The sequence below is a fragment of the Rosa chinensis genome, chromosome 5 (assembly GCF_002994745.2).
Source record: "Rosa chinensis cultivar Old Blush chromosome 5, RchiOBHm-V2, whole genome shotgun sequence".
Taxonomy (NCBI): domain Eukaryota; kingdom Viridiplantae; phylum Streptophyta; class Magnoliopsida; order Rosales; family Rosaceae; genus Rosa; species Rosa chinensis.
Genome location: NC_037092.1, coordinates 57,612,889 through 57,637,651, shown reverse-complemented (window position 1 = coordinate 57,637,651; position 24,763 = coordinate 57,612,889). Strand labels below are relative to the sequence as shown.

The following is a 24,763-nucleotide window of genomic DNA, read 5'->3' as shown; positions in this document are numbered from 1 at the left end:
TCAAGAAGGATGATTCTAAATCAAGTTGGTCTGCAAGGTGTTCATTGTATAAGATCAACTTCTAAATGATTTGATTCCTGATATGCTTGTTACAGTTAATCAGCTCAATTCAGAGGTTGCCAAAGTAGAGTTGCAACATTTTTACAATAAGTTGAAGAAGAATCCAAATTCTCACGATTTGTTTTATCATCCTATCAACATTGGGAGTGGGCATCCAAAGAAAATATGTCGGATGTTTCCAGTACTCCTATAACTGCTAAGCCAAAAATTAGTTTCCAGTCTCTTTCAGTTGGGATTCCTATCTTGAACGTCTATAATGAAAAACTTCAAACTTCATATAGGTTTTATAAGTAATTTTGCCGTTTGGAACTTGAAAATTTTCAATGAAGTTATGTAGTTAGTCATAGTCATAATATTGTATTTTTACATACCGCGATTGAAATTTGTGTGAGATATTTCATGCTAGTTCCCTGCAGTGCACCAATCTTGAAATGCTTTCCGTGAGCATTTACAGATCACACATTTTCTCAAACAAACATCCTTCAAAACGCAGAGTTACTCATTATTACTGGATGAAGCAAATGATTACTATTGCCAATGATTATAAGGCTTATTCTTGAATTGCTTCGACTTTGCTATGTGGTTAAAAATTTTATAATTATTATCAATCATCAATACCAATTTTTTTTTTGGTCTTTTCCCATATACCCAAAAAGCCTTGGTATTTTTCCCAACTGCCCAACACTTTGGTATTACACTGTTGTTGATAGACAAAGACTAACAGAGATGGTTTAAACAAACAAATGTCTTTTGTATCCTATGTTGACCTTTGGACTCTTCTACAATTCTATTCAACAAAAAGAAATCAATAATTAAAACGTCAAAACAAAAACAAGACTAGCCTTCAACATGCCACATTTCGCCTAACGACATCCTGTCTAAGCGGCTACTCACAGGGCTGAATCACTGCTGCTTGTCCTAATTTTTCTGTTTTGAAAACTGACTTTTTCAGATGAACAGTAAAGTTTTAGAACCTTGGATTTCCATGGGATGCATGCATTTTGAACAGTAATCATGCATAGTAGACTATGAATGACAATTATCATAAACTGATAAAAATGAATTAATAACAATATTGGTTTAAAGAAGTGGGTGAACAACCATCTGAATTTATTCAAATATACATATAGCTAAAACATTCAGAGCCTCATTCTCAGGTAAATAGCAAAGGCTGTTTAGCTATCCATAAGAATGAGAATAGTTACTTACTTGATAAAAGCACACTACTTCGCACCTAGATAGGAAGGGAAGCACTCTTGATAATCTATTTTTGAACTGCTATATTTCTCTTCGAAGCTGCCTTCGAATGCCTTCTAAGAGAAGCTAAAGCTCCTTATATAAGGAGCGGAACTCAAACTAGAATTCAAAATATAAAAATGTACAGAACAAATCCGTGAGCTTCTGCTTTTCTGAGTGCTCCTGCTGGTGGAGGTCGGTCAGGGAAAAGCAAAAGGTGAGAAGTGAAATGTTTTTCCTTGTCCTTTTCTTTTTTGAAAAGGAAAACAAAAGTAGCTTTAGAAAAGTCTAAAGTTCTACAGTTGCAATTTTGGTGCTGATTCTTCACCTGTAGCTTCACATGTTATCGTCTGTTTCAGATTGGTGGCCAAAGACAAAGGAGTTGTTGTCTGCCTGGGCCATGCGAGTTGTTGTTGCATTGTCCTCGACGTCTGTATCAACATACATTTTGTGGTGGTTGTCATTTTCAAGCTTTTCCACCCAACGCATGCATGCCATTGTCGAGTCTATCTCTTTTCTGGTTAGAGATAGGAATAAGTCACTGCTGACTACGTCAGGATGATCGTAAGCAGTGATGATTGTCTTTTCTCCTGCTGCCAGGAAGGTATTGTTGACATCTTCAGAGATGATCTTTTTGATGTAGTCAAGAGCCATAGTTTTCATCCAAGGGATGCTGGAATTTGGTTGGCTGTTGTATGCTACACAGGCTGGTTGAAGATATCTTCTTTGAATAATTCTCACATAATGATATGGAGGAATATATTCAACCTCACCGTTTGCCTTCTGGATCCATTCTGGAGGAGTGGATCTGAACTTCAGACGAAGTGTACAGTCATTTTTTCTGATATTCTTGACTGTGTTGACAATGATGGGCGGCAAACCTTTTAGATCATCATTTGTTTTGGTCCACAGATTATGGACAAAACCATTTTCAACAAGCCAAAGCTTGTGTTCTTGGGGATGTTCACTCTGAACATTTACCAAGTATCTTCCAACATATGGTCCTGCGACAATAAAGAGAGTTGGAGGAACTAGGTTCTCTGGGTTATCCCTTCCTATCAGACTATGGAATTCATGCCAGTCTGATTCATTGAGTGCCATGATAGGGACTCTAGCACTTTCTGGGCTTTCAAGGAAGGAAAATTTTTCTTTTCTGACAGCACTCTGCTGCGTAGGAAGCTCTTCACCTTGTGGCCTACCATTTGCGTAAAGCTCTTCAGCTAATGCAAAGAGGGCTGGAAACATCAGACCACTGCTTCTTTCTTGAAAGGCAAATAAGAGATTATCCAGGATTGCCTTCTGGTGATAAGCTAGTCTCCTGCCAGTTCTGAACACAGGAGTATCAAAAGTTCTTAATTCATAATTAAAAACATTTATAACTCCACTAGGAGTTGGTCTGCTTTTTGGCAAAGCAGCAGCCATCAACGGTCTTGATGTGCCTTTACCGTCTGCCGTTTGAGACGGGCTAGCCAATCGTTTACCCTGGGATTGATCAGTTGAGGCCAAGCCTTTTGAGCTTAGCAGAAATCTTCTAAGGATTTTTTCCTTAGTTTCTTTTGGATCCTCTTCAGGCTCCTGTTCTTTCCCAGCTCTTCTGCTTCTGGGATTACGACCTTCGTCGTCTTCTCTTTGGCTGAACATTGCCATTTCTCTGGTCAATGCGTCTGGAAGATAATTCTTGTTACCTGCAATTAATTCAACAGTATACTCATATTGGTTAAGAAATAATTGCCAGTTTGCTAATCTTCCTCTATCAGCAGCTTTGTCAAGTTTAAAATTTTTAAAATTCTTTACTCTGGCACAATCGGTGCGGACAGTAAAGGTTTTTCCAAGATATGCTGGAGAATTTAAAATCGTTTTCTTGACAGCTAAAATTTCTTTTTCCCCTGTGGGATAATTCAGTTCTGCAGGGCTGAACTTGCCACTACAAAATTTGCAGATCTTTTTAATGTTAGTTCCAGGTGCTCTCGCCAGAACAACACCGGACTAGTAATTATCACTCGCATCTGTCTGGACTCGCATCTGTCTGGAGGATAATTTCATCATTCTCTTCTGGTTGTTGAAGAGGAGGGAGGTTTTTGCAGAGATTCTTTATCTGCTTCACGATCTTTTCGTCATCTTCAGTAAAGCTCCATTTTCTCTTGGAACTTGTCTTAGGAGATAACATTGCTGTTAACCCTGAGATTTTTGGGATGAAGTCTCTCCCATAATTTATGACACCAAGGAATCTCTCTAGACTCTTAGCATCAGGAATCCTGTCTGGGAATTTCCAGATCTTTTCAAGGATATGTGGTTGGAGCTTTATGACTCCATTCTTGATGTTTATCCCTAGGAAATCAACTTCATCAAGGATAAAGAAGATTTTCTTCTCGCCTAGGATAATTCCATGCTGAACTATCAACTTTACTACCTCATGGAGGTGTTTCATGTGTTCTTCTCTGTTTTTGGAGAAGACCAGGATGTCATCTATGTAGACGACGCAGAACTCCGCTACATGCTTGAAGATGTTGTCCATCTTTGTCTGAAAGATTGAGGGAGCTTGCTTCAGACCAAAAGGCATTACCAACCACTCGTAATGACCTTGAGGCGTTCCAAATGCAGTGAGAGGAATGCTCTCAGGATGCATCTTGACCTGCCAGAAACCCGACTTTGCATCGAATTTCGAAAAGACTTTAGCTCCTCTGAGCTGGTTAATCAATACTCTAACTTGAGCGATTTGATAACCGTCTCTGACAGTCTTCTTATTGACATCTCTGTAGTCAATAACCATTCTAGCTTTTCCTCGTAGATTTTCTGCATGATTTCTCACGTAGAATGCTGGAGCATGATGAGGGCTAGTGGAAGGTTGAATTAATCTCTTCTTCAGGAGATCTTCAATATCACTTCTGAATTCTTTCTGATCTTCCTCTTTGTATTGAGGAATGGCTTTGACATGGCAGATAGCGTTCATGTCTTGCAATCTCAATTCACAGACCACTGGGTCTTTTTCCCAAAACTTCTGAGGATTTGTATCTACATTCTGTTCGAGTAGTTTCTTGATTTTTTCAAGAGTGGGAATTTGCTGAGACTCAAGCTTGTTCTGAAAATGCTTGAGGTTATGCTCATAGATGAAACTAGCTTCTTCATCTTCACTAGTTTCTTCTTCTTCTTCTTCTGAAGATTCTTCAACAAGCAGTTCTTCTTGTTGTTTGATTTGGAGTATGGGCTCAAATTTGGGTTTGTAGGGGGTAAGATCACCACTATTCTGTTGCGATCTCTGATGTTGAGTAGTAAAACCTGGACCTACCACACTTTTTTCTTGTGTGAGTCGGTCTGCCCAGAACACCCGTTCTCCTTTCCTGAAGCCTATCGCTTCCTCATCCTGAATGAATCTTTGTTGGAGAATAAAATCATTTCCCAACAGGAAATCAGATCCTTGGCCTTCAGACTACCAAACATTCTGGATGATAAATGTTCCTCCACCAATGGTGATATGAACATTTTTTGCTACTTGCTTCATGGTAAGATGGCTTCCATCAAATGTAACACCAGTAGCTGACTTTTTCTTGTCTTCTTTCCAGAGTTCATCTGGAATTGCAAATCTCTTTGCAACAGTAAATCCCGATCCATTATCTACAAAGGCATGTAGATGATATTTTCTGTGATCAGGGAATTTTAGTCCGATCTCTATGTAGTTGCTGTATCTACTAGTAGAGACGACCTTCGATTGTTGAAGCTCATTTTCCTGAGCTTGTTCCTTTGGAATGAATGGTTTGCATTCTTCCGGAACATTTTCCTGAGTGGGTGATTTGTCAGAATCATCATCCCAATCTGTAGGAATTATCTCTTTGATGTCTGGATTACTGAACCAGGGCGGAGGATCATATCTGACTTTATAATCAAGCTTGCCGGATGGTTGGCCAAGTAGATCCCATGTCTCAGTAGCCTCTTGTCGTTCTAAGAGATGAACAGTTTCTGGTGGTTTCACCAGTTCTACATTTTCTGGTATTTCAACCAGTTCAATATCCTCATCGATTTTTTCTTCATCGATGATTTCTTCCTTTTTCGAGGAAGAGGGTTCCATGGTTTCTTGGAACAGAGTTTCAACTTCTTTCGCCTTTTGCTCAGTGAAATACTCTTCATATTCTTGCTCAACCAACTGGCTGACAAGACCATTCTTGGTTTTTCTTCTTGCTTCAGCTATGAAGCATTCTTTGTGATAAGTCTTCTTAGACTCTTCACAAAACATAGGGAGACCATTCTTTTCGTGACAAAAGCAGTAGTCACAAACGAATGTACCAGGGTTCACCTGATAAGAAGACATGAAGGATTCTGTCTTGCTTTCTTTCCAGTTTTTGATTCTCAAAACATTCATTTGTCTGGATTCGAAGTACTCTACTTCAGAATCTATCTCAGACTCTTCTGATGAAGTTTCTTCTTCTTCGGACCAGGCAGAGTAAACTGACCTGTCATCTTCTTCATCATCAGAATAGGCTATTTCGTAGCCTTTCATGTTTGCTACTTCTACTATTTGCTCATATTCCTCGAAGAGAGCTTTAGTAGATCTTTTACCCTTTTCTGGGCATTCATTGGCATAGTGCCCTTCAGCTTTGCATAACCAACATCTGCAAGCTTTCTTGCTCGGTTGTTGTTTATGTTGATGGGAATTCTTCTTTTTCTTGAAGAACTTCTTTTTAGGATCTTCATCCTGCTGCTTCTTGTAATTGGAACTTCTCTTGAATTTCCAATTCTTCTTCTGATTACTCTTTTTGAATTTTTTAGAGTAATATTTTTCTTTTTTCTTTCTACGGAAATTGGATTCATGACATCCCCAGTTTGTGGGCATATCCAGTATTCCATAACAGAAATTCTCAACTCTTTTGAGTTGCTTCTTGGCCATCTTAGCTCTAAGATTGGCTTTGCATTGCTCCTTCAGTAATTGCCGGATTCTGTCGGCAATCCATCCAACTGAAAATCTTTCAATTGGCTTCTCAGCTATGCTTTCTCTCACAGCTGTTCTCCATGATTCAGGGAGCTTTATGTGCAACAGATTAACTAGATCAGTGTGCTCTAGTTCACCAATTGTACAGTAATATTCCTGAAATTCATTCAGGTATTCTTTGAAGTATCTCATGTCGCAGATCTTGAGAGCATAGATATTCGATTTTGCCGTTTCTCTAGCTTTCTCACTCAGATTTGAGAGATCTCCACAGAACTGATCGTACAGGGGTACTGCAAAATCATACGGAGACTTTGAATTCTTGATCTCTTCAAGCCAGTCTCTTCCTCTGGCGGTCTCTTTGAAGGATAGGTAGTACTTTTTTGCCACTCCAGTAAGAGTAGTTTCATAGTATACCTGCAAATCTGGTGCTTTAAATTTACCAAGGGTAAGTGCAGAGGCCATCATCAGGCTATCTACCCATTGGTCAATGGTTTTTCTTTTGTCTAGACTCTTGTCTAGATTCAACCAGATGCCGTAGTTCGTGATCGGCACTCTTGGCAGATTGTCCTCGGGGACGAATTTTTGGGAATTTCTTTCCCCTTTTTTACCCATGGGGGCTTTCTGGAATGGGAGTTTTACTTTCCCTTTTTCTCTGCGAATGAAGTTTTGGAGCTTTTTCCATCTTCCATTTCAAGATCTTGATAAGGAAAGACTTTTCTCGTCTTTCTGATTTTGAATTCTTTCATTTCTTCGATTAGTTTTTCTAATCGTTCAGGATTTTCACAATTCTCAGCTTCTTAATAAAGATCATAAAGCCTCTCAGCTCTAAGCAGGTGGACTGGTCTGTTCAGATCAGCTTCCAGATCTTCTTCTGATATTGGCTCTTCAAAAGTGGGTTTTGTACCACTGATACTAGCTTCTTTAGTGCTGTAGCTCCTTCTTAGAAAGTTGTTGTTTATCCTGAAATTTTCAGGACCGACATCACTTTTTCTGTGGTTGTCGAAGTTGAGGCTGATTTCTCCAGTTCTTCTACTCTCGTAGATTTTGGCTTTTGCACTTTCTGCCGGTAGCTTTGGACCTGATAATTTCCATTCAATAGGAAAAGTTACTTCATTCCAAGTAACCTTGTGAATCTGTTGTGAATGGTTCTTCTGGCTGGTGAGGAATCCAGTAGTGAGACCAGGGATGTTGGAGATCCGTGTCTTTGGTTCTACTGTGGTGCTCATCAGTTTATAGTACACTCTGTATACTATTGCCAATTCTTGCATATCTTCTTTCATTGCTATGCCATCTGTCTTAACTCTCAGTCGGAGACAGTGGGCTGCATCCTTCAAGCGGTGGTGAAGTTGGGGAAGCAGTTGAAATATGCTACTTGATTGCACAGTGCTGCTTCTAGAGTTCCCAACAGACTAGCTTGGAAGTCTGTCAGTCTGTTGTCTTGCAGGACACATAAGACTGAACTGTTGATGCCTTCTCTTGCCAAAAGATTTATGCCGACTTGGACTGCTCCAATATGCATAAATTGATACTTCTTTGCTTGTGCTCTGGCAACTTCCGCTGGAGTGATCATCAAGAGATCTGTCTCTCCAGATGTTAAGGGGGTTGTGAATTCAAGTACTTTGAAATGATGGCTGTCCATCAGGTCAAATGTTCCCCGTCTGTAGATCTGTTTGAAATCTAGCTTTGGAATTGAGGCGTTTTTTACCTCATGCTCGATCTCGTTGTATTCATATTCTTCAGAATTTAGGAGTTGGACTCCCTTCTTTTTTCCAAAGATGCTTAACATCTTCATTTCTCTTTTTTCCGGGTTTTCATACCGGATACTAGTCTGACAAGTAGATGGTTCCAGAAAAATCATGTTTGGAACACGATTTGAGTCTGGTTTCTCTAATGGTTTGAACCCATTAGTCTTCTTTTTTACTGTAGGCGCTTTCTTGTCCTTCAGTATTTTTCCAGCGTTTTTTGCTGTTCATTGATTTTTCTACTGACACTTGTCAGCTTTTCTTCTTCCGTTTTTGGAAGTTCCTTGATATAATCCAGTTTGTTTTCCAATCTTTCCAATTGGTGGATTATAACAGATAGTTTTTCTAGATGATCTTGACATCTAGATACTTCTAGTAACAGCTTCTGATATTTCTCATCAGAAGATTTCAGTAGAGAATTTATTTTCTCTAATAACAATTCTGACATTGTCCCCATTAAGGAGGGGGTCTCCTTTGAGCTATTTTACAAGCTCTGATACCAGTGATGTGCGGATCTAACCAATGCTCAAATAATCAAGAGGTTTTTGTTCCTCTTCCAGAACATATAAGAGATTATCTATCTCCTCTTCTATTCTATAGATTCTAGTCTGTAGTCTATAAATAATATCCCAGTAATTGGGAGATTCTCTGTCGAGACTATCTCGATAGGATTTTAATTTTCTCAATTTTTCTCTCTCTTTATGCAATTCTTTACTAGTGTTTCTACAAATTGCAACTAACTCAAGTCTGACTATAATCGAAATTATGAATAGTAAGAACTGTTTACCTTTGAATTTAGAGGATGACTGTCAACTTCATATATATTTGAATACAACTCTGATGGACCCACCACGTTTCTAAAAACCTTTATATAAGCAATAACAATTATATATGAAAGAGACATATGCATATGCAGACTCTGACGACATCGAAGCATAAAGGGTACTAATGGTAGAGGTTTTGAAAAGATGGGTAGGTAGGAAAGAAAATGAGGAAAGGTTGTGTAAGAGGGAACAAAAATAATACACTGGGGTGTATGAGAAGTATTTTCCCGGATTTGGGGTGTATGAGCATTAACCCTTTTTTTTTCTCTTTTCCTTCGAGGAGTAGTAAAGTTCAAATAAACAAGTTCTTGAAGTTGATTTTTTGAAGAAGACGGCAGTAGCCAATATATTGATCAAAATCCAGAATGGCCATTACATACCCTTCCGTGTCATGTAAGACAGGCAAGAAGATGTGTTAGTACCCACAATGGTACATAGGAACTAGGTCACTTATTTGACATTGAATACATCATAAAAATAGCGGGATCCCCCTTTGGTACTACGCCGGAGGCGCTAGAAAAGTAGAATGATTCGACCCTCCAATCTAGTCACCTAGAGACCTCAATTGGTGTACAACTAGATATACTGAGAATTAAGTCAACAAGACCAAGATCCAATGCTAAAACTAGATAGGAAAAACCACTAGATTGCCTAAAAAGGCCTATAGAAACTAGAAAAAGACAAAGAGTAAAAGACCAGCCCACAAATTTAGCCCAGTAGCCAAAGGAAGACTAGAGCCCAGAAACCAAGCCAGGGAGCGTGGGTCGGAGCTAACCCGCCTGTGTTGCCGGACCAGCACCTCGACTTCCGACGGACCATCGTCGCCACACCGCACTGCCACCAACTGACGTCGTCGGTCAGATCGTCGTGGATCACGATTCCAAACCAAACACAGATCCGATACAGATTCGATCGCCATAGACCTTTGACCTCTTTCAGACCTTCGCAACCTCAAAACCAGGGGAACCGCCATGATAACCCGCCTCGGCCTCCGCCGCGCACCGGAACCCTCCGTCGCACCACCCTTGCTAGAAAAACCGACGCCGCACAGATCGAAATCGAAAACAGGAGGAGCCTCGCTGCTTGTCGTTCTCTCTCCAAACGCGACCCAGTCACTCCCAGCCCTCTGTTCCTGCCCAAAGCCTCCTGGCCCTCACCGGTGGACTGACACAGCTAGATTGCCCGTCCGACGACGACGTCCCATGGACGCGCCACCGGACGCGGCATAGAAAGTTTTCTTAGGGTTTTCGCTGCTCCAACTTTCTTGGAGCTCCTTGGGTTTTTTTATCTCATAGTTCTTGAAGTTGATATTCATAATAAACTTGATTTTATTTTTATTTTATTCACTTCCTTTCCTATTATCTAATACAACAACGTGATATTGAAAGAAAATTAAAGTATAGCTGTTTCACTCAAAATTCAGCTGATCTTCGACCTCATCTATTAGAAATCAAAGTGTATATGGTTAACATTTCTCCTTTTATTCACTGCATTGAAAAAAAGAGATTGAGGTCTCTGTTTACACTTATGTTTTTTTTTTGTATTGACAAATTGATAGTTGGTACGGAGTGTAAATATTTTTTATTCTTTTGTAGAAAATTCTTTTGAATTAAGAGTCTATCAGACTTTTATTATTTTAAAAAAGTGTTAAGAAATTTTAAAATATCTATTCAAATTTAGTGGTATTCAAAAGTTGAATGATTTTCAATGATTTCATTAACTGATGGATTGTGGAGGATTTTAGAGAGCTTGGTATAAATAGCAAACTGAAAAGAAATCCAGTCTCCCTCCTAAGAAATTTTGACACACTCTATCTCTTTTTGAACTAAAGTGTTGATGCTCCATCAAATGATGATGAGTCCACCTATATTTCCCAATGAACTTTTTTTGTGTGTGAATGATATCAACAACTAGTTTTTTGTGAGCAGTCTCCAACTTACAATAGACTTATATATGTTACTTTTATGAGCTGGGAGGGGAGCTTCTATTGGTGCCAAATGCTCGGGGGGTATCAAGCTGAGGCGAGAACCGGGTTCAATTGACAAAATCAGATATGAGATATTGGCCTGAGGTTTAAAGTTCAGTGGATGGACATCTCGGAAAATTTGAAACCTGTTGAGAATGTAAAGAAGAAAGTAGAGGGGTAAAATAAGTTAGTTTGAGCCACAAGACTTGCTTATATATAGGCTCATACAAAACAGAGACTTATACCCAAAAAAAAAAAAAAAATCACCATTTGATAAATATTTGTCGAAGGGTCCTTCACTAAAAGCACCACGTTTTTATTTGCGTAGGGAAGTGTCTCATTTCACTTGAGCTCTCCCTGTTTCCGTCTTACAATAAAATCATCAGTCCTCACTAATTTAGCCTCTTCATATGAATTGAATTGAACTGAACTGAAGCCAAGCACTCTGCTTCCGTTTGGTTTTCCTCATCATATCACAAGGTAAGAGCCAAAAATTTCATCTTTAATTCAAAAGCTGTCACTTGGGTGAGAAATCTTTTCTATTTCGTTGAATTCTGTCCAAGGTTGATCATGGAATATGCTTTTGATTAGTTCTTAGTCCATTAGGACAGCTGAGAGTGAAATAGCTGGTGTTGCTAATGGTGCATACCAGATGTTTGATAAAATGCCCCAAAGGCAACCTCCAAGCTGAAAACTGCTCTATTTTTCAATTGGCAAGGATACCAGATGTTTAAATATGGTTTCATAGAACGCTCATTGTTAACATTCTACATGAATCTTTGAAACTAATTTTGCTTCAGACTTGATCTTTCTCCACTACCCATGTTGTTAAAAAGTGAAATGTTGATACCTTTACTGGGTTCCGACAATATGTTTCATTCATCTTGTTTTTGTTTTTCTTTTATAATCCCCAGGTTCTTCTGTCGTGAAGTCTGCATTGGGTACCGTACCACTGCTTTTGGGTCTTGGAAGGTTAACAAGAAAGCAACCATGGATGGTATGTGCAAAGTTATATGCTTTGATGTTTATTAGTACCGGTCGTGTTGATCGTTCTGACATTTACTTTTTTTTTATGTGTGTTGATGAAAACTGGAATCGAGTCTACTGCTGTAATGGTCTTGTGTCCACCAAATTGTCTCACTATCTTTACAAACATCATGATTTCAACTGCATTACCTTGTACTGTAGCACTATGTTACTTTGGTTTCAAAGGGTTATATGATGCTAAACGATTTTGTTCTGGTGGCTTGGAAAAAGAATTTTAAAACAACGAATATGAGTTCAACTAAATTGCCTTCTCCGGTAAATTAATCTATGGATAGTTAGTTAGGCAGTCATGATTTTTAGGGCTCGTTCCAGAATATTAAATTTCTGAATTCCGAAGAGTTGTCGTAGTTTCCACTATCCAATTTCAGTTGTTGCCTCCATAATATGTAACAAGCTCCTCCTTTGATGTTTATACCTCAACCTGTCACCTGTTGACATCCAATCCCAACTCTTCTCTCTGTTTTTTTTTTTTTTCCCACTGTTGATGAGAATGTCAGAAATTATTTAGCCCAAAGGATATATTTATTGAATTTGTAATGAGTTATAATCAAGATTTTGATACTACCTTTTCTGCGCTGCAGTTGATTCACAACCAACTATGGAGGAAACCATTTTGGTGGGAGATGATCTAATGATGGGCCCGCCATCACCAATAATTCCACCGGAAATTGCTTCTCATGTGCTTGAAGGTGTTGATTTGTGTGATGGGATTTTAAAGAATCTATTTCTATGTAAGTTCTGTACTTTTATTGTTATAATGAATTCGACTCGTTCCATGCATTCTATATATTTTATTTTTTTGTTTGTTTTAGAGCAGGAGAAACTATTTCAAATGCATAGCATAGACTGTATAGGCCTCTCTTTGTTAAGTATCTGAAATAACTGGAGATGGGGAAATCCATAATAGTCGTAAATAAACCTAAAGTTTTAAATCAATAGTTGCTGTTCTGAAAGTACACCTTCACATCGAAATGCTAAAAGTTTATTTGGATACTTCTTTTGTTGTTTCCCCTAAAGAACAAAAACCATAAAATAATAATAATAATAATAATAACAAGTAGTTTCAGTTTAAACAACGTCTGGCATAGTTATAGTTGGTTTCTTGATGGATTGGACCAGAACTTTTGCTGTTAGGTATTGTTTCATACTGAAGTCGTTGTATTGCAGGTCTGCAAATCAATGATATTGAGCCATTCTGTCAAGATGAGCTTGCTATGTATAAACAGTGTGCTGAAAAAAGAGTGAGATGTGTATTATGAATTTTGTCTTCTGCCTCTCTTCAATGTTTATGTCATGTATGGAGGTTGGCAGAGTATTTGAGTCTGATGCTTTGCTTTTGTTTTGCATCTGCAGGATCGGGAACTGAGGAAACGACTTCAGGACAGTGAGCAGAAACTGGGGATGTCGATGCCTTTAAATGATGCAAAGGAAAGAGCTTCTCAGCTTGAAACAGAGGTCACATCATTAGATAGGTATGTTCTGAAAGGGTTACAAGTAATGGAGTACCTGAAGCACTTTGCTTGATTGTTGTACCATCTTATCATATGTTAATTCAAGCAATGATTGGCAAGCACAACCAGTCAACCTTTCTCATGGTATTTTATTGTTAGTTTCCCTATGTGAGGTTTTTTTGAAATAGGATAAATTAAATGCGTCCTAACTTTGTATGCCAAGCTTACACTGCATGCATGAAGGCATCTTTAAGTTCTCAGGCCTTAACACCAGGTTATAGGCCTGATTTAACGTAGTTATATTTCACTGATCAGCAGATGAGTTTATAGTTTATTATTTATGTTGTTTTGTTACAGAACTTGGTCATTGGTGTTATCATGTTTTAGGAGCTGGCACATTCAATTTTGAGTTCTCTACAAGTTTCAATGCTAGTGTTTCCAGCATTTTCTGCACTAAGCTGTTTACAATTTAGTGGAATGAAAGAAACTGAGTGATATGTATATATATAATATTCAAATTTGATATAATATATATATATATATATATATATATATATATATATATATATATAGCCTAGGAAAAGAATGGAAAGCTTCAATGTGGACCTATCCACCTCTCTTCCCATCCATATAGCCTAGGAAAGGAATGGCAAAAAGTTCTTCGACGTACCAGCACTTTACCCAAAGCCATTACCCATCACAAAATTGCTGCAACTAAAAATGGTATGCCCTGATTTTAGGAGTAGTTCCTTACACTTCATGGGCTTTAATTTCTTCTTAGTTTAGGGGCAGTTCCTTTTTGGTTTTCTCAAGAGTCCTGATTCTTATCTGTTAGCTTTTTGTTGCACCTGTTTTATCTCTGTAGTGGAAATTGCACTGCAGCTGTTGTTTAGCTTAAAATTATGGTTCTTCTAGCTCTCTTTGTGGCTGTTGTCTTTGTTGTTAATAGCTCTCTAAATTTAGTGGATTTCTTATCGTCTCCTCTGCAATTTCTTCTTTGTATATAAGAGAGAATAAAAATTATTTTGAAAGCAAAGTTTCTGCAGGTTGTCTGCCCAAGCTATACCTCATCCAAGTTTTGTGGAGAGGGGAGCATTAGGTCACTGAATTACCTTTCCATTGTCTTAAATAAAATCTTGAGTATCTCATTTATATAGCCCAAGGAAGTGTTTGGATGGATTGTTCTGTTTCATGCTTCCCTAGAACCATCCTTGCTTTGCACCCTGATTTCTCACCAACATGTATATGATGGTTGATATCATTTAAATATCTTTTATTCTGCTTCTGTAGACGCTTGATTCTTGCTAGTGGACTTGAAGGTATAGAAGGATTTCGCCAGAGATGGAGTTTGCATGGTCGCCTAACAGACACCAAGTAAGTTTTGTTCATATAATTGCATTTCTGATGTAGCAAGGCATAGATTCATCATCCATTTGTCTTTACCTTCCACTTGAAGCATAGGTCTGTATCCTCCCTGGGCACAGATTATCTGACTTGCATCCTTTTTTTGCAGGAAAAGGTTGGAGTCCTTGAAGCAGGGAATGGAGAACAGGAAAGGGGAGTAACGATAGTATATGTATGTGTGAATCCACTTCCCTTGAAGGAACTTTTGAAGAATGCACATGTAATTTTGGTATAATATACCCCAAATAATCAAATGTGTTTAATGAATATTATTAGTGTAGTTTCGTACTAATTGGAGATTTCATTTGTTTTGGATGATGCTGCTGGTAAGAGCATCTTTAGTAATGCTAGCCATTTTTTAGTTAAATTTTAGTCAAAGTAGCTAAAATGTTATTTTAGCTAGCCATTTGAGAAATATGTCTGCATCAGTTCTCTCTATTTTAGCTAGGTTCGAATTTATATTATTTTTTGAATGAAGAAAAAATAGTTTAATTATATCAGGAGTCCTTCTGATATAATTGATGGATAGGCTTCAAATCTTGTTATATCAGGAGGAGTCCTTCTGGCGGCAACGATCTAAGGTGACTTGGCTAAAGGAAGAGGATCGAAATACTGGTTTTTTCCACCGGAAGGCTCAAAATAGGAAACGAAAGAATATGCTGCAGGGTCTCTACGATGATGAAGGTCAATGGTTCGAAGATGATGCTGGGATTGAGAATGTGGTTACGTCCTATTTTTCAAAAATGTTTCAAGCTTCGGAGATTGATTATGAGGCAGTGCATACTACGTTGGAAGCTATTCAACCTAGTGTGAGTGAAGAGATGAATGCTCAACTTTGTGCACCCTGTACAATTGAAGAGGTCCGTCGTGCCCTTTTCCAAATGTACCCAACTAAATCCCCCGGTCCAGATGGGATGCCTCCTCTATTCTTCCAACATCATTGGGAGACGATTGGAACAGATGTTTTTGAGGCAGTCCGTAGTTTTCTGCAAACGGGACAACGTCTTCGTCAAATCAATTTTACGCACAATGCCTAATTCCTAGCATTGTGTAATGTGGTTTACAAAATCTGTTCGAAGGTGATTGCAAATAGATTAAAGGTTATTCTTCCTTCTGTGATTTCACCTTTTCAAAGTGTTTTTGTTCCTGGACGTTTGATCACGGATAATATTCTAGTTGCTAATGAAATTGCCCATTTTGTGCACAATAAGAGGGAGGGGACTGATGGCTTTATGGCTCTAAAGTTGGATTTAAGTAAGGCCTATGATCGAATGGAATGGAGCTTCCTAAGGATGGTAATGGTTCGTTTTGGTTTTGCTCAGAAATGGATAAACATGGTGATGCAGTGTGTGTCTTCGGTGAGATATTCATTTTTGATCAAGGGGAAACCTCGGGGTTATGTTACACCGAGTAGGGGACTTCGTCAAGGTGATCCGTTATCTCCCTACCTTTTTCTGATTGGGGCTGAAGGCTTTTCTGCTCTCTTGCAACAGAAACAAGCTTTGGGCCTGATATCCGGTATAGAGGTGTGTGATAATGCTCCTCCTATTAATCATTTATTATTCGCTGATGATAGCATGATTTATGCTCACGCTCAAGGTTCTAAATCACTGCGATATTTCCGATATATCCCCCGATATCTCTTTTTTTCGACGGACCGATATATTTAAGGGGGCAAATATCTTATCTGTCACCGTTTCTGCGAAATTTCTCCGACATTGTCAAATATCTCCGATATATTAGATATTTGCGATATATTCCGATAAAGTGAAGAAATATCTGTAAAATTTGAGGTAAAAATAAAAAAAAAAAACTTAGTAATTCTCTAAATGAAAATATGTGTGAAGAGAGATTTCCTAAAGGCAAATTTGAGTGAGGAGAAATCCCCTCAAGGTGAATCTAAGAGAGTAGAAAATCCCCTCAAGACGAATCTAGGTGAGGAAAAAAATCCCCTCAAGGCGAATCTAGGTGAGGAGAATTGGAAAAATACCCTCAAGGCGATTTTGGGTGAGAAGTAATTATCTAAAAGTCTAAATGCAAATCTGTGTGAGGAGAGGTTTGGTACTGTGTAGTCTGTGACTATTTCTGTAACTCTGTATGTAGTTTGTAACTCTGTAGTTGAATAATAAAAAGAAGATAAAGCCATAAAGGTTCAATTATTCAAATGAGGCCAAATGACATTGCAGAAGGAAGTCAAGGAACCATATATGGATGACATGATGAGAAGAGAGTGCAGAGTACGGAGTATTAAATTTTGGCTATGCATCTTGAAAAAGTGAGGAATAACGAATCTACTGTGTAGTCTGTGTCTTAAACCTGAATTTTGTTTTTGGAAGTTGTCTCTTGTTTTAGTGGATCAACATAATTAAAAATAGAAAGTGATATATGATATGAAGCAAACTACAGACGGTTAAATAGTTAAATGTAATTCATCTTTTTTATTGATTTTATTTTATTAAGTGCAATGTTTATAAAACTATACAAAGGGCCCCAAATTGATCAGGGCCCCAAAGTGCCACCGGAGATCAAAACAAAGGTGATAGCATGGATAAAGAGAACAGATTCTATTAAGCAAGAAAAGGCAGCTGTTCAAGATGATATCATAGAAGAACTCTGCAATGATTATCTTGGCAATCAAACAAGTCTGTACAATGACGATGATGATAATGATGATGATGATGATGATGATGATGGATTTCAGTATCCACCAGACATGTACCCTGCAAAACGACAAGATTATCGTGCTGCAGTAAGACGATCAACCATAGATCGTGATAAGAACTCTCAGTTTAGTAGAAGTGCAAGATTTCAATTTCCAAAACAATCGAGAGGCAGTAGTAGCAGTCAACAACGGCAACAAGTTGATCGATCAAAAACCTATCGGTACTCATTTCCTGAGCCTCCAGTAGCAATGCCATCAAAAGATAGTCGATTAAAACAAAGCACAATTAAATCATTACTAAAAGGTGGTAGAGAACTATTGGCAACAATGGTGTCCAAATACCACATATATGATGCTGTCCCTTTTAACAAAGCTGATTCTCTACATTTCCAAAACATGTTGACTACAGCTGGAAGCGGAACAGGTTGTGGAAGTGAAACATATGAATATGGACAATTTTCTGTGGATGGAGGATTCCAATTTACCTGTGAAGGTAATTTTGATCATGCCACCCAAGATGAAGACCACGGAGTGAGAACAGCTGGTCATGGTGCTCAAGAGAAGACCCGATATGGGAGGAGGACTAGAGGTGCAACTGATGATCAAAGTACCCCATCTGATGTTTCTTCAATTGTCTTAAGTTTTGACTCTATCAGTTTAGGCACAGAGCGCAGTGGGATCTCAAATGAATCTCATGAAAGCAATTTGGTTATGATGCTTATGGATATAATCAATATGGAGAAGTATATGATTAGTCATCTAGTTGGGTTCATCCTTATTATCCCCTTATAGGGGAAACAGTCGGCAGCTCTAAAGAGATCTATAACTATCATGTTCATTACTATAATTCGCACTATATGGGTCATATGTCTTGGTCTGATTATTGCATTTTCGTAGACCAGCGAGCGGCTTTTCAACCGCCTAGAGTCTCTTTTTGAATGTAGATATATGAAGTTGACATTCATATGTATTTATATGTAGTTCTAAATTTCTAATAAATTGACTTTTTTCAAAAACGATATTTTCGTACACTGTATCCCCTATATATCCGATATCTCCCTTTTTCAAAGTACCGATAGATATGAAAATACCGATATTTAAAACCTTGCTCACGCTTCTTTGGAGAATTGCTATGAGCTTCAGGATGTCATAGAGATATATGGACGGGCATCAGGGCAACTTGTTAATTTTGACAAAAGCTCTGTGGCTTTTAGCAAGAAGGTCTCAATTGAGATGAGGGAGGAGTTAGCTAGTTATATGGGGATGCAAATAGTTGATGTCCATGATAAATACCTGGGGCTACCCACTTACATGGGGCGCAAGAAATCTGTTACTTTTCAGTATATTAAGGATAAATTGGCGAAGAAACTCTCTGACTGGCAGGGGAAGATGTTAAGCGGGGCTGGAAAAGATATTCTTATTCGTGTTGTGGCTTCGGCTCTACCTACTTATGCTATGAGTGTATTCCAATTGACAAAAAATTTCTGTGATGACTTGGAACAAATGTGTACTCGGTTTTAGTGGGGGAGCACGCTAGATAAACGGAAGATACATTGGAAGACGTGGGGTGCTTTGTGTAATCCGAAGGAAGGAGGATTAGGCTTCCGCAGCTTGTCTATTTTTAATATGGCTATGTTAGCAAAGCAAGCATGGCGCATAATTACCAATCCTTCATCTCTTGTTGCTCGATTGTATAAGGCAAAGTATTATCCAGACAATTCATTCTGGGAGGCAACTACTCATGCCTCTCCTTCGTACTCATGGCGGAGTATTTTTTCTACTCGGGACTTGCTAAGAGAGCATTGTTGGTGGCAGGTTGGTGATGGTAGAAATATTGGTGTATTCTCGGATAATTGGGTGTTAGGACTAACTACTGGGAAGCCTACTTTTTCAGTTTTGGCCCAATCTGAGGTTAGTAGAGTCAGTGATTTAATAGGGGACACAGGGGAGTGGAATGTGATTCTCCTACAGCGGCTATTTCCGGTATGGGAAGTGGAGTTGATCACATCTATGCCACTGAGTAGGAGAGTGGTAGCAGATAGGTTGGTGTGGAAGTTGACGATGGATGGCAAGTATTCAGTTAAGGCAGCGTATCATTTTTTTCTTTCCTCTTCCCCTAATTATAGTCCTCTAGCTTTTCCTATGGGGAGTGTGTTTTGGAAGAAACTGTGGAAAGCAAATGTGCCAAGCAAGGCTAAGATTCATTTTTGGAGAATTTGTTTGGACATATTGCCTTCCCTGGCTAATCTGGAATCGCAGAGAGTGAAATTGGATTCGACAGTGTGTGTGCTGTGTGAGGAGTGCAATGAGTCTACTCTACATTTGTGCAGGGATTGTAACTTCACTCAGTCGGTTCTCCAATCCAATGCTGTTCTGAAACAAGTGTGCTATGGACCCCAAATTATAAGTAGTAGTCTGTTTTTATGGTTGAACTCATGTGCACATGAGTTGTCTCTGTTTAACTTTGGAACTCTCATCTTCTTGCTCTATGGTGTGTGGAAGGAGCGGAATGAGAGGGTTTGGAGCCAGAAGAGGGGGGAAGTTAGTGATGTGATCATTGGGTCTATGTCGAGGTTACAAGAGTTTCAATTCCATAATTCGAAAGAAGTAGGTGTTGGGGAACGACGACATCGAGTGGTGCGCTGGTCTGCTCCACCAGTGGGATGTTTGAAAATAAATGTTGATGGATCCTTCAATCATGTGACTCGTAGTAGTGGTATCGGGTTTGTCGTTCGTGATGGTTTTGGGGTTATGCTGGCAGGTGGTGCTTGTCCAGTCACCGGTCTACTATCACCGGAACACGGGGAGCTTTTGGCGTGCAAAACAACAATTGAGTTTGCCATGGAGCACGGCTATCTTCCGGCAATTTTGGAGACTGATGCCTTGAATGTCCAGCGACAATTGAGTGAGTCTACTACTAGCAATACATCTGTCCTCGGAAGATTATATGATGATTTGGTTCTGTTGCTGGAATCCCCTTTATTTGTGAAGGTGGTTCACATTGGTAGAATGGGTAATATGGTTGCTCATCAGCTAGCAACTCATGCTTGTTCTGTATCTCAAGATTGTTTTTACTTTTCTGCTCCTCCTTTTCTTTCAGCTGCTACTGCAGCTAATGTTTGTAGTCTGTAATCTTTTTCAGTTTTAATAAAGGGCTGACATCTTTCATTCAAAAAAAAAAAAAATAGTTTAATTATATTTGTAAATTACATAGAATGACATAAAACTTTTGAACCGATCATTCCTACTGCGAAGTATAAAACCGAATCCCAAAACGTCTTGACACTCCAAAGAAAACTCAAACACATCACCTCCATCGCATTTCACTTCCGTCCTAATAACTACCATTCCCTCCCCTTGAACCATATTTTACAATTTTGCTCCTCTTTCAGACCTTAAATGCATCCATGCTAAAATCATTGAAATTGGGTACTATCAAAACCTTCCCCTTATAACAGAGCTTGTAACTTTGGCTTCTTCTATGGCCCCTACCATGGATTATGCAAGGAATATGTTCGATGCCATGCCTGAAAGAGAGGTATTTCTTTGGAACACCTTGATCAGGGGTAATGCTGATCGGGGAGCTTGTCATGAAGCCATAGTTTTGCACAGAAAAATGTATCGTAGTGGTTTTTCACCGATAACTATACTTTTCCCTTTGTAGTTCGATCTTGTGAGGTGCAGTTGGCTTTAAGAGAAGGGAAAGAAGTGCATTGTAACATAATTTAAGGGTTTAGTTCTGATGTATTTGTTCAGAGCTCCTTGGTGAGTATGTATGCAAAGAATGGTGAAACTTTGAACTCAGAGCTGGTTTTTAATGCAATGGTTGTGAAGAACATAGTTTCCTGGACTGCAATGACAGCAGGCTATGTGAAAAATGGGTTCTATAAAGAAGGGTTGAGTCTTTTGCAAGACATGATTGCTTCAGGTTCCCAACCAAATGTTGGTTACACTGGTCAGCATCCACCCTACTTATGCTAGTCTAGAATTTTTGGATTTAGGAAAACTGATTCATTGTCATGGAGTTAAAGTTGGAGTTGACTCAGATATGTCACTCATGAATGCTTTGATTGCATTTTATGGTGAGTGTCATGTCTGATTCAAATCCTAGCAAAGCACCTCCTTCCATTTCTTTCACTTGGTTGCTTTTCAGAAGAGCATCTACAGCCAGATGATGTATCTACATAAAATCATGAAACATTTTTAGTACGTCTGAAATAAAAACAAAAACTGGGAAAGACATGGTTGAAAATGTTTCAGTACCTTTAGCTCCACAGTGACCTTTCTATATGCTCCAGGTTTAGTAATTACAAATGGTTGATGGACCTGTTTCTTGAAGGCCAGTAATTACTGAAAAGCATAGTATAACGTATTTGCATCATGAGTAACATTTAAAATCTAAATCCTAGTCGATCAGTAGAGAAAAATCCCAATTTCCTTTTACCACCTAAATTTTGACACATCCTGACATCCATGTCAGTTTGAGACTAACCTCATCTGCAAAAAATCCACCTTCTTCGTTAATGCCTCCTAGATCTGGAATACCATCATCAGATATCCAAAGTACCTGTAAGAATCAACATTCAATAAGACAAGGGTGATGAGTTACAAACCAACTGAACAGTTCAAAGACATTGCATTTTATATCTCAAACCTTTCACTAACAAGTGTTGGGCAACAATTGCAGACAAAACAAACATATGCTACTGGGGAACAATCCATATCAAGCTAACAGGCTTCCTCACATCCAGTCCCCACCACCCCACCTAACAGAAGTGGGCAATGTGGATAGAAGACATCAAATCCAGAAACCCCTTACATACCGGACCCCAAAAGATTAAGTTGTTTGGGAATGGATCAACAATATATCACACTAACGAACAACTTGGATTTCAAACATTTGTGTATATTGGTCATGACTACATTACACTACAGCAACGAACCCCTTAGCCCTTACATACTGGATCCTAAAATATTAAGCTGTTTGGGAATGTAACTTTAATATCTATCAAGCTAACTAACAACAAGGATTTCAACCATTTGTCTTATAATGGTCATGACCACACTACACTACAGCACATAAAAATTGATTAAGCTTCAAATCTTAAAAAGCTTCAGTCCGACAAAACCATTTATTTCTGAAAACATAAAAATAATGTGCAACATATTGGGTCATAGAAAAACCTGCTGGCTATCACGTAATGCTCTTGAAAAGAAGATATCAGCTGTATGCATAAGGGAGTCAACTTCAAAATTGCCCAATGGTACCTGCCCCATAAATTTGACAAATTGTATCATCATTAACAGCAAAAAGTATGAGGAAAACATTGCTGGTATCAAAAGAAACAATTATTACATGTGCATATCTTGAGAGAGAAATTCTATCAATCAACCACTGAGATGATGCAGCACATCGTTGCATGCCAATTTTTGCAGCCACTTGTTGCCACCCAAGGACCTGTATGAAGCATAAAAATACATTCAATTAGATGCAAAGCAAAGATGCAATCATGTGAAGAGCGAACATCTTTGAGGTCTTAAAAAACTACCTGATATTGACTGTCTCGAGCATTACACGGAATGCTCACACATGGAAAATCATCAAGAGCTCGTATACCTGACTTTATTAACTGAACATTTGGGCATTCAATAACAGCAATTGTAGGTCCATGATCATGTCTGTCAGACATAAAAGTCATATAAGTGATTAACCAATGTCCAAACACATAGATGAGCATTACAGTGCAACAACATTTATAACCTACCTAGTCGAACAGCACACTGATAAGGCTCGAAGTGAAAATTTTGAAAATTAACTTTTGAAATAGTTGGTGAAAGCTTAATAAACTCCCAAAAGGTGATAAACTTAAAATAGACATTCTCTGGAGAATAGAAATAATCTCTTAGATCTAAGTAATGAAGTTTCAAATAAAGTTAACAAGTGATTTGTTGAAGAAGTGAGCACGCCCCAAAGGCTACAGACAATACTCCATTAGCAACACAAAGCCATGCATTTCAGGAATATTACTGGGCAACAAGCAGTTACTTTGGGCCAAATCCGAACATTAATCAAGATAGATATATTTCTGTGGAAGCTGTGCTTATGAATCTGATAGAAACCTAGACATGTGGTTGTTAACTTGGAGCACAAATATGACTTTGTCACTTTAAGGAAGAACCAATGTGTAGTCAAACCTGTGCTCATTAATTGCTTGGTGCAAAATCTTTTCAGCATCCTTTACGTATCCAACGTAGTCTACCTAAGATTAGTACAATCACATAAAATAAATTAGAACAAAGATAAGATCCACTAAATGTAGAAGAAACTGTCAGGAAATCCTTCACCCAAAGAAACAAACACTAATTTACCTTGATAATGATTCCATTCCTAGGAGACAGCTGAAGTGATAATGCCTGGCAAGCGTGGAGGAATTGTTTTTCAAGAAAAGATGGTGACAAATCTTTATTTTGATAAGGATTCACCACCACAACAATTATTGTTCTTGATGCAGGAAAATAAGCAACAGATATTGCGCGCCCTTCAGAGATGCTGACATTAATACCATAACATTATAAGTGCTATATGCTTTCGTGTGAATAGATGAAGTACAAATCATAAATGAGTTTTGAAAAAGAAAATGAATTATGATTCGAAACAAAACGTAATAAATCATATTTGTCATGATAGGAAGGGAAAAAAAAAACGAAAAAAAAAAACAGAGAGAGACAGAAAAAGGTAACCAGAAGTGGAATTAATTACAAAAAAAAAAAAATAGATGCTGTAACGTGTTGCAATTATAAATGACATCGACTTCTATTACTACAGCATATGTCCATAACCCTGACGTCACATGGGACATCATCTGTTGATGATATGTGTGACAGCTTTAATAGTAATTGGACAAAAACTATTTAATGTAATTACTAAATACACATGAAAAACTTTAATTTTCCAGAAACTCCATCGTAGTCTAAGTAATCAAATATTCTAATCCTTTAGAATAAGAGAGTTTCTATTGAGACCTCCAAATCTGCTCACTTGACCTCACTTTATTATGAATTATTAAATTACATATATAACCTACTATAAAATGACTATTAAAGACAATAATTATACCCAAAAAAATATTATATTTATATTATGTAGACTTTCCAATTCAATAATATCAGATAGTATTCCTTATTATTTTCCTTATTGTTCAAGGAAAACCTAATTTGTGTTTAGCCCAAACTCTAGGTTACTTGACCTAGTGGTAATATGATTTAATTAGAAGGATCTAGAATCCTAATCAATGTAGAATTACTTTCCTTGCATGATTGAGATTCTATGCATTGTAATCCTCTATATAAAGAGGCCCCTATTATCAATGAGAACACACAGCAAATTCCTCCCAAATTCAGTTTCTCTAAAACACGTTATCAGCACGAGCCCTAACCCTGAAACAAATAG

General features: G+C 38.2%; 3 protein-coding genes across 4 annotated transcripts; 2 read left to right on the top strand and 1 right to left on the bottom strand.

The window, feature by feature from the left end:
- Positions 1-10,807: 10,807 nt before the first annotated feature.
- On the top strand, positions 10,808-15,018 carry LOC112166455. 2 transcript variants are annotated; one of them, XM_024303299.2, is made up of 7 exons: positions 10,808-11,229; positions 11,664-11,746; positions 12,378-12,527; positions 12,964-13,037; positions 13,150-13,268; positions 14,567-14,621; positions 14,761-15,018. In XM_024303299.2, the coding sequence occupies exons 2-7, from the start codon at positions 11,740-11,742 to the stop codon at positions 14,884-14,886; spliced, it is 531 nt and encodes a 176-aa protein (XP_024159067.1). In that variant the 5' UTR covers positions 10,808-11,229; positions 11,664-11,739; the 3' UTR covers positions 14,887-15,018. The 2 variants fall into 2 exon arrangements, with proteins under 2 accessions (XP_024159067.1, XP_024159068.1); XM_024303300.2 differs by having other exon boundaries at positions 10,835-11,229; positions 14,538-14,621.
- A 154-nt stretch (positions 15,019-15,172) lies between these two features.
- Positions 15,173-21,294, top strand: LOC112163728. The gene is made up of 7 exons (XM_024300003.1): positions 15,173-15,625; positions 15,731-16,177; positions 17,155-17,400; positions 18,457-18,774; positions 18,835-20,326; positions 20,706-20,851; positions 21,070-21,294. The coding sequence occupies exons 1-7, from the start codon at positions 15,173-15,175 to the stop codon at positions 21,292-21,294; spliced, it is 3,327 nt and encodes a 1,108-aa protein (XP_024155771.1).
- Positions 20,539-24,278, bottom strand: LOC112163727 (DNA polymerase epsilon catalytic subunit A). Its single transcript, XM_040505915.1, has 9 exons — positions 24,274-24,278; positions 23,683-23,863; positions 23,509-23,573; positions 22,863-22,992; positions 22,670-22,771; positions 22,498-22,581; positions 21,806-21,880; positions 21,577-21,639; positions 20,539-21,493 (listed from the first exon to the last, which is right to left on the bottom strand). The coding sequence occupies exons 1-9, from the start codon at positions 24,276-24,278 to the stop codon at positions 21,365-21,367; spliced, it is 834 nt and encodes a 277-aa protein (XP_040361849.1). The 3' UTR covers positions 20,539-21,364.
- Between the last annotated feature and the right edge of the window lie 485 nt (positions 24,279-24,763).

Coding starts and splice junctions, on each gene's coding strand:
- LOC112163728 (XM_024300003.1), top strand. CDS start 15,173: ATGGATAGGCTTCAAATCTTGTTATATCAGGAGGAGTCCTTCTGGCGG. Junction 18,775..18,834: donor TACCTACTTATGCTATGAGT/GTATTCCAATTG, acceptor ACTCGGTTTTAG/TGGGGGAGCACGCTAGATAA. Junction 20,852..21,069: donor ATGCCATGCCTGAAAGAGAG/GTATTTCTTTGG, acceptor GTATTTGTTCAG/AGCTCCTTGGTGAGTATGTA.
- LOC112163727 (XM_040505915.1), bottom strand. Junction 22,772..22,862: donor CTCGAGACAGTCAATATCAG/GTAGTTTTTTAA, acceptor TGCTTCATACAG/GTCCTTGGGTGGCAACAAGT. Junction 21,494..21,576: donor AGGTCACTGTGGAGCTAAAG/GTACTGAAACAT, acceptor GATTTTATGTAG/ATACATCATCTGGCTGTAGA.
- LOC112166455 (XM_024303299.2), top strand. Junction 12,528..12,963: donor TTTAAAGAATCTATTTCTAT/GTAAGTTCTGTA, acceptor GTTGTATTGCAG/GTCTGCAAATCAATGATATT. Junction 13,038..13,149: donor AACAGTGTGCTGAAAAAAGA/GTGAGATGTGTA, acceptor TTGCATCTGCAG/GATCGGGAACTGAGGAAACG.